The sequence below is a fragment of the Etheostoma cragini genome, chromosome 9 (assembly GCF_013103735.1).
Source record: "Etheostoma cragini isolate CJK2018 chromosome 9, CSU_Ecrag_1.0, whole genome shotgun sequence".
NCBI lineage: Eukaryota > Metazoa > Chordata > Actinopteri > Perciformes > Percidae > Etheostoma > Etheostoma cragini.
In genome coordinates this window covers 22,753,566-22,763,109 of record NC_048415.1, presented here as the reverse complement: position 1 = coordinate 22,763,109, position 9,544 = coordinate 22,753,566, and the positions used below count along the sequence as shown (strand labels likewise).

Here is a 9,544-nt window from a genome sequence, read left to right as displayed (position 1 = left end):
TTTAGCAGGATTGGCTGAATATTAGTCCACTCATCCAATGGATTATCCCCCGTGGCTGCGATGAACATACTGTACAGACCTGTCAAACTGCCATATACATCTCATTTCCCTCTCCTTTCTTGTATAAGTGCACATTCTGATGCATTGGTCCCTCATTTTTCCTGTCATGACGGCAGCCCCTCACAACAGTGCCTGATGCTGACACAGTAAAGCTGTGCAGCATGTTAACGCTGTTAATAGCAAGAGCTTTGGGAGGTCTTACCCGCTGAGGTGAGCTTATCTGCACGGACAGCATGAATTCACTTAATCTGAGTTGAACATCAGGTGTCGAGAGCGATTACACACTGATACTCTGGCTTTTAAATTAACACTATGGATTCATGTGCAGAAAAGTGCTTTGCTTTATGCAAACAAACAAAAATAAAAATGACTATATGCAGCTCAACTCTAATGATTTGATGAGTGACTTAAAAAAATCAAAAGTAGCAACACTGTAGAAATACACCCAAACATTGCTTTACTGTTTTCAGGATTTTCCCTAATTTTCTCGGTGGCAGTCACATCGTTGACCTCCTATTGGCTGTGCCAGGTTGAAGTGACAGCTGGCGTGATGTAATAACACCCCCCTCCACGAAACAAGTTATAAAGAGCAATATCTAGTTCCATGGATTGAGATCAGCTTAGGTAGATTAATGCTCCAGGACACTGAATGTTTGTCGTATAAAAGCTCTGTTTATAAAACAATGTGTCATCGGCGTATATGAAAAACTAATCTGGCAGATGGCCTGAGCTCCACGACTTCCTCCGTGGTAAAGGCACTGCTGTAGTCGTTGGTTTGTGCTCCTGTGGGTTCATGAGATTTTAGACTCTCCATTCAAATGAATTATAGATAGGAAAACTGGGATTATTTTACAGGCTGTTTAATCTCTTCCCCCTTTTTTCCACAACTGAGCCTGCCCCACGGTTTCAGCATTCGTGGAAACGTGGAGCGAATGAGTGCTACAATCAATGAACGCTAGAGTGCAGGCGGCCTATCAGCTCAGAGAGCCAGAGATGCCCTGTGGACCGGTTCTCTAACATGAAGCGTGCTCAGTCGACTTGACTCAGTTCAGCCCCGCTGCCGCTGCCGCCCTGCCTTCCACAAGCGTTCCCATCCTGCTGAACACTGACAGTCAGGAGGCTTCACTAGAGCTGCTCCGCCACTGCCTGACTCAGACTCAGTGCCCTCTTGCACTGAAGACAGCTTCATCCCTCCAGCTTAGGAAGGGGGCGGTGGGGGGGGGGGACCAGTCAGACTCTGCATCCTGGAACATATTACTTGCCAGAAAATTACAACTCTGGTGAACCCGGTGTGAGAAGGTTGTCTGTTTGCTGTGCTGGACCTTAGTCAGGTAGAAAAGTTGATTGATCTCAGTGAAAAGACTTATTTTGGAACTGCAGAAGAGCCCCCCCCCTGCTTTGAATTCAAGGTGCAAGCACTTCCTCCTTGATTTCCACTACAGATCCCATCATGCCTCACTCCTTCCAGCAGAAAAGAGGTAAGACTTATTTTCTTCTGTTTCTCAAAACCTGAAGAAATGGCAACATTTCAATGCTGGCAAAATAAATGAATGTGGAATATATATTTGACAAATATCACTGAATTAACAAAAAGCGTGAATTAATATAATAAACTTCAGAAACTTAGACATACTTGACTAGACATGTGATTTTTGATTGCTAAATTACAGGTGCTTGTCATATATTGCCATAAGGACACAAGGCGTTGTCCAGGTACTACAGTGCATTAAGAAATGATATTTAAAACTGTGCACAAATATCAAGTTGGCCTAGTTCAGAGAAATATATATATATCATTATAGTTTCTTATCATCAATGGGATTGGTCATGATTTTTCCCAATTCCTTTGTCTATTATGTCTAAAGTGAGCCAACTGTATCCACAGGACGAGTTACAGCTAAACAAAAAAATCATTCCTCCACAAACAAAGCTAAGTCGCTAACTCCCCCCCTGAAATAAGGGTACATTTCCATAGCGCTCGTATGATGTTCAACTAATCTCAGAGATCAAATCAATATAGTGCTCAATCGCTTGCTCAGTCACAACATTAACAAGAGCTAGCATGCAAAGTATCATTTACAGGGGTCACGATAAAACAACTGACATCTGATAAGCAAATGAGAAGGGGGGGGAATACAACAAATAATGTCCTCACAGGCTTATCTACAGTATGGAAATACATGGAGAATAGACATTCAGCGTGAGCTAGGAAAGGAGCTGAGTGATTTGAGAAACCTATATTTAATTCATTTTTGATTTTCACGTGAGTTGTACCCTTTGAGAATCTTTCCACAGCTAAACAAAAGACAAATCAAAGGTAAGTGGTAGCTATGTCAAAAAAGACTTTTTACCATCCAAAGTCTCTTTCAACCGTAGAAAACAAATAATTAATGCACAATGCTATCTATACTATGGCTGGTTCACATGTGATTATATCACAAAATGCTTGTGGTGCACACAGAACACTAAATGTGTGTGTGTGTGTGTGTGTGTGTGTGCGATGTAGAACAGATAACGATTGTGTTGAGCACAGGTGTCACTCTGCTTTCTTGCATCAGCACATCCACCTGGCATTTCCTGGGAGTTACTTTGAATGAAAGCCCTGAGGGATGCAGCAGTTCTTAACTATTAAACATTAGTAAGAATTCATAGTATTTAAAAAAAGATGCTCATTTCTGATAATGGCAATATGAGTAGATTTGTTTCCGGCAAACATAAAGAGTTTGTCTGGTTTCATGTACTGGCTGAAATGAGGGCTTAGGCGCTGACACGACAAAAAGAAAAATCAATCAAAAATGAAAAATTTTAAGCAAAACTAACAGATTATTCAGAAATGGGATAAAAAATGAAAGAAAAGAGTTGTGCATGTATTTATTGCAGTATACATGTGTCATGACTGACGTATACATTACAAACACTTTTGAATGATCTCTTCTTGATCCATGTAAGTACCCAGAGTTTGATTTTTTCCCTTTTTTTGGGGGGGGGGGGGGGGGGGGGGGGGGGGGGGGGGGGGGGGGCAGTTGACTTCTGTGGCTTTGGTGGGATTGCTTTCATCCTTGCCAATCCCATGTGTTTATGTTGGATTTAGAACAAAGTAAGAAGAAACCCAAATAAAAAATTAAAAGCTATGCCATGGAAACACACCTATGTGCACATTTGATGGTGATCTCTACTGAAATACACTGAGGGCTAATGCCAGATTTTCCCCATGAAATGAAAATATGAAAGCTCATCTAAAGCCTGTTTTTAGCTTCTTTTTATGTAACTGTAGTGGACTTGCCTGTGAGGAAACATAATATATTTCATAGGAAATGTAACGATGCTTTACCCAGAATTATGATATTGTAGTATTTTTGCAGTAGAGACAGAGAGCTGAGGTGGTGTGTGTGCTAAGTGCTTTGTGTGTGGTACTTGTTGAACTGTGGCCTGAAGCTAGGTGTGCGTGTGTGTGTGTGTGTGTGTTTAGTTCCTGTTTAACCAGCCCTGTGTGCCAGTATCAGCTCTGGGAGCAATGTAACGGGGAGAATTTGATAAAGTAAACTGGGATGGATGGAGTGAGAGAGAGAGAGAGAGACACAGACAAAGAGACATACAAACAGACAGACAGACAAACAGACAGACAAACAGACAACATACACGAGGAAGGAAAAGTAAGTCCTTAAGCTTAAAGGAGAAAACCATACTTAGTAGACGTATCACCGATGTTAAGAAATGTGTTTTTTTGTACAAATATGCCAATTCATCTTTGCATATAATATGTTGAATTCATGGTAATGTGTATATTTTCAGACAATTTTCATTTAAAAAATTGAAATTTCAAACAATATACATCAAACAATAGTTAGTTTGATGTAGTGTGCAGTAACTCTGAGGACCCCCTAGGGGTCACAGACCCCCCGTTGAAGGTCTCTGCTCTTAACTCAATTCAATTGCTCGTGAGCAATGAGTCCGGTAAAAAGCAAAGGCTTCAAACTGGTTGAGTGGCCTTTATGTCCCCATAAACATGTTAACAAGGGAAGAAATGCATCTGCATTACCAACACAGTGCAAATGGCAAGCTTGAAATGAAATCTCCCCGGTTTACATGCTCAGCTTCACACACTCCGGCAGCGGGACAGCGGTGATGTGAGACCCTTGAAATCACTGGGTGCCGTTTCCAGAGAAAGTGATATTGTGTTGTCCTGCATTGTCCCCAAAGTGCTGGACAACGGCTCAATTATGTTCAACTGAAGTGTGAGAAGACACGCTGAAAACACTGAGCATCTAAGCAGGCATTTCACACAGATACAACTCAGATAGACACGTAAAGTAACACTACAAAATGTGGATATTGTTATAGTTTATAGTTTTTTATACAATGCAATGTTGATGTTTGGGTAACCACAGAGAGTTGTGTGGAGCTGAGAGTCTTCATTAGCTTTGTAGCAGCTCATTTGGTAATGGCTGGAATGGAACGGATGTTCATTAAGATCAAAAAGTTCAAGCTTTAAAATGGCAGAAGCTGAATCTTTCAACCATTTAGCCATTACTTTTAGCAAATCCTTTTGTCTATTACTTTCAGATTTCTATGTTAAATAGATTTCACTCACTGTTTTTGACTTTATTTTAGATAATCATGTCAGCTGTTGGTTCATTTCTTTTGGCACATTATTAAAATGTTTATGCTCTCTTAGCTAAGTATTTAAACTATGTATCCATTATTTTTGGCTAACTATTTTGAAATGTGCGTGAATCCTCCTATCTGTAATATGTGTACATTGGTAAGCGGGAGAATGCATGTTCCTAAAGTCAAACACAAAAAAGACAAAGAAGTTGTGTGATGTGAGGACGTTTCACACAGCCAACACATCCACATCTACAGCCTGATACTAATAGGTGTTGTGACAGCAGTGCAGGAAAGGGGGTCGTTTCAGGACAGATGATTCTTATTGGATCATAATTGAGGGTGGTGCAATGAAACAAGACACACTTGTTTACCGTTTAAAATCTGTGCTCTAAGCTGAGAGTGGATACCGCTGTTAAAATACCAAGCTGAAGCCATGTAGAGACACATAACGTCCCTTTGAAACTGATCTGTGCAGAAGTTTCCCCAAATTTAACAACTCCTTCTCATCATGTGCTATTGGAACTCCTGTATTTTGCAGCCCTGGGCATGTGAGAGAAAAGAGGGGAAGATAGAGCAAAACCACATGTACTGTGAAGATTTTGTTTGCAGGGCTGCTATCACTGCACGCGTGTACTATATCTCCTCATGTTTTTGTGGAAGTAACTGACCCATCATCCAGCAGATGGCACACTGGCAAGGGACTGTTTCTGGTATGTGTGGAAAATTCCATCAAGTTGGAGTCTGCAGGCTGCATTCTTGGCTCATCTCAGCTGGCCCTGAGAAAGTCTGAATCTGCATGTTTTGATTCGACCAAATTGGAATTCTAGCCCACCACCACGCCTCTGCTCGGACTATAACCTTAGCATGTAGCTCGCACAGGCAGGCTGCTGAACTCAAGGTTATCAGCACACGCAGGCACACTGCGGAAACTTCCTCCAAAGTTTCTGGTTCTGTTGCGGCTGCTTTACAGTACATGCATAAGCCAGTGGTGGAAGAAGTGTTCAGATCCTTTACTTAAGTGAAGGTACTAATACAACACTGTCAAAAAAAATACTCTGTTACAAGTCAAAGTCCTGCATGAACCCTTGTGTTGTCCTCGGGTCAAATTTGACCGGTTTTCAGAAGTTTTTTTTTTCCAGATATATGGATTTATTTAACCAATTGGCCCAAAAATATAACACAGATACATGTAGAGTATGCGAGTTGTACAGGAGCCTTGCAGCGTTCTTCCCAGGGAAAATTACTCATTACTTTCATTCAATTTTGTAGCATTTCAAAAAAAAGTAACTAGACATAATTGACATAAACCAGTATGTGATCCATCAACTTTCTCTGATCCTAACTATTAGTCAAAATAATTAATGACTTCTGCTTTTTTCCATCTTCAAAATGAGGTATAATACCATGTAAATTAGGGTTTATTGACTATAAATGATAACAAAATGTCAAAAGCATCGAAAGAAAGTGACAGACACCTCTAGAGGAAAAAAGTGCTCAAAAACCAGAAGGACAACAAGTTCATTGTTGAAGGAAAGACAACATGAAAAAATATAAAAATAAGCTGTACGTTTTAAAAATATGTACTCACAATATGTAACATTTCTGCATTAAAATGTCTAAAAATGACTATACCTACTGCATGTTATACATTTTGTTGAGTAGAGTACTGTTTGAGTAGAGTGTTTCAAACCCGGAGAAATCTAATTTCCTTTCGGACATGGGCCGTTTGGTTCAGTCGCCTGTCAGCGGCGTCATAACCTTTGACCCCTCTGGTTCCCAAACACGGCACCCAGATGATACGTTTGAGCGTAATAGTAAATCCTGCTCTCTCACAGACAGAGTTACAACCAGTAACTGTAATACTGCTTTTTCCTGCCACAGGGCATCATCTTGTCATTTATTAAAAGTAGTCAATGCAGAAAAATCCTCTACCAATGGACTAGATGATTAATGACATCATCATCTCAGCTGGGTTACTTTAAAATAACACGTCAGATTTATTAACTACATTTATGTTTAGTGTGCAGAAATCTGTGTAAAGTAACTAGTAACTAAAGCTGTAACTAGTAGCTAAAGTAACAAGTAACTAAAGCTGTCAGATGAATGAGTGGAGTAACTAAAGTAACTAGTAACTAAAGCTGTAACTAGTAGCTAAAGTAACAAGTAACTAAAGCTGTCAGATGAATGAGTGGAGTAACTAAAGTAACTAGTAACTAAAGCTGTCAGATGAATGAGTGGAGTAACTAAAGTAACTAGTAACTAAAGCTGTCAGATGAATGAGTGGAGTAACTAAAGGAACTAGTAACTAGTAACTAAAGTAAGTAATAACTAAAGCTGTCAGATCAGTGTAGTGGAGTGACTAAAGTAACTAGTAGCTAAAGGAACTAGTAACTAAAGCTGTGAGATTAATGGAGTGGAGTAAAATGTAGAATATTTCTCTCTAAAGAAAAGAGAGACTCAAAAAAAGGAAAGTACGAGGAGCTCAACAATAACAATCTGATCCAGGCCAGCAGTAGGAAAGGTGTTCGACAAAGGCCGACTTTAATGTGGACAAAAGAACAAGAAAAAGAATTCTGGGATGCGTGGAGTTAAAAAAGTAAAAGTTAATATGAAAAGAAATTCTTTTAAAGAAAGGAACTAAAAAGAGCTCTGTAGCTAACAGCATTTTCTGTTTGGAGTTACAGCTTGGTTGCATCATGCCTCTCAGAACAAAACTCCACACTCACATCTTTGCTGACAATGAACACTGAAGTTGGCAGAAATTTGCTGTGAAACGAGACAAAAGTGTGCAGTTTATGAAGAAAAAAAAAAGTGAGGCAACCTCCGGGCCTCGGGCCTTTGTCAGTGGGCATTTCTATTCAATGACCTCTCATGCACCAAGTGTAGGCAATGATACAACTCGGAGATGTTTCACACTGTGTCAGAAGTGTACAAGCATTTACACACACATACACACATATATATATATATATATATATGTATGTATGTATGTATATATATATATATATGTATGTATGTATGTATGTATGTATTTGCAGCAGCTGCTACTGGCCGTTGCAGACTTGAATCAGTGTCCCAACCTGCTGATTGTCTGTGAGCAGCGTGCCGCCTACACAAAGAGACGGAGAACTTAACACCATGAGCCGTTATTTCATTATGCAGCCTGAATGGAGATCAGGGATTAACCGATACACTGTTCATATTGGGAGTCATTCAGACAGATTGATATCGATCAGCTACCCGGCCCTGTTCCTCTGCCCCGTGTAAGTGGGTCATTTATTTTTTGCTAGGAATTGGTGAGTAAAGGCTTGCCAAGGATTTGCAGTAATTATCTCCTCCTTCTATAGCTGGGCACAGCGTGGAGTCTTGGTAAATTACACATCTCTCTCCGAACTCCTGGATGGTTTATGGCCGTGCATTATGCATAACTGTGCTGGAGCGCCTCAAACATCCCCCAAGTGGATTAAAATAAAGTTGACGCTGCTCTTTGTTTGGAGCTCAACATAGTCTTTATTTGGCAGTGCTGATTCGGAGGTTGCTGTAAAAGCGTGCGTCTTAATTATTTTGGAGACTTTTTTCTCCCCCCCCCCCCCTCGGTTTGTTAACACCTGGAGTGTTTTTGGTGGGATGCCGGATCCAGATGGGCGGATGCTCAGGCACTCCACACGGAAATGTGGGTTACATTACAGTGGAGTGGGGGGGCTGCATCAGATTGCTCTGGATGTCCCAAAAAATAAAACATAAAACTCATGTCACCGTTATTGTGTAATGACACAGGTATCAAGTATGTTAAAGTCTTAAGTCTTTTTTTTATCTCTCTTAAAAATGTGTTGTGAAAAAAACCTTGTCAAACCTCTTCATGTTAGTTAACATAAAAAATGATTTTACATGAAAAACAATAATCTCATTTTAAAACTTATTTTACCTTTCTTTGTTCATCTTCATCAAATTTAAAAGTATTAAATCATGAGATTTCCAAGCAAAAACATTTTTTGATCAATAGCTGTGGAGGTGTTAAAGTCAAATGCATATTTAGGAAAATAAAATACAAATCCTAAGAGATGACGAGGGCGTGTGTTTGACCCTGGCCTGGGCTGTGTGTTACTGTTGTGTGTGTGTGTGTGTGTGTGTGTTGTGTTGTACGCTTACAGTGATATGAGCGTTTCAGTCTAACCAGAGGTTGACCAGAGGTTGAGTGTGTGTTATACTGCTAGATTAAAACTACTGAAGATAAATCAAATTTATCAAATTTATCAAATTCAAAAGGAGAGTTTGAATTGAGTATACACTTTCACTATTGTAATGCAAACTAATATATCTTCTAATTGATTGGATAAACTTGTCTTTGTGTCTCAGCTCAGCAAATGTTCCTGCTGTGCCAAGGGGGGGCCGGGATGAGAAAAGACGGGGAACCCGGGGTTTGGAATCACCACAAGCAAAGTTTCCACGGTGAGTCACCGACCGTAAACGCTGGGCCACAACTCATGAAATGAACCCAGTGCTGAGAAGCTGTCATCCAGCCCCCATCCCCGAACCCGAACCAGGCAAGCAGCCCCCATCCTCATGCATGAGGGGACAATCTCCAGTTCCACCATCGTTTGATCCAAACATCTGGCTGGGGAGGCTATTCTACCAAAGAGAGCTCGAAGTATTTCGTATACCGTGATGGTAGCTGAAAAGTCAAATAATTAAAATACTCTGTTTATTCTCGCCCAAATCTGACAAATGATGCAACAGGGAATAGTCTATACACGCTATAAATTAAATAGTGTGTGTGTGTGTGTGTGTGTGGGGGGGGGGTCACAGCAATGCATTCAATCCATTATCCAGGAAACTTTCACTTTGCGTTTCAATGAGCAATAGTTTTTGTTGGAGG

The 9,544-nt window shown here is 40.3% G+C and overlaps 1 protein-coding gene across 1 annotated transcript in view; it reads left to right on the top strand.

Annotated features, from left to right (window-relative positions):
- Positions 1-820: 820 nt before the first annotated feature.
- The window catches only part of bcl6aa (BCL6A transcription repressor a), a 15,334-nt gene continuing 6,610 nt past the window's right edge, over positions 821-9,544 (top strand). Inside the window, exons 1-2 of the mRNA XM_034880412.1 lie at positions 821-1,538; positions 9,025-9,117. Of these exons, the coding sequence (XP_034736303.1) occupies positions 1,511-1,538; positions 9,025-9,117 (121 nt within the window). The 5' untranslated portion in view covers positions 821-1,510. The remainder of the gene's footprint in view (positions 1,539-9,024; positions 9,118-9,544) is intronic.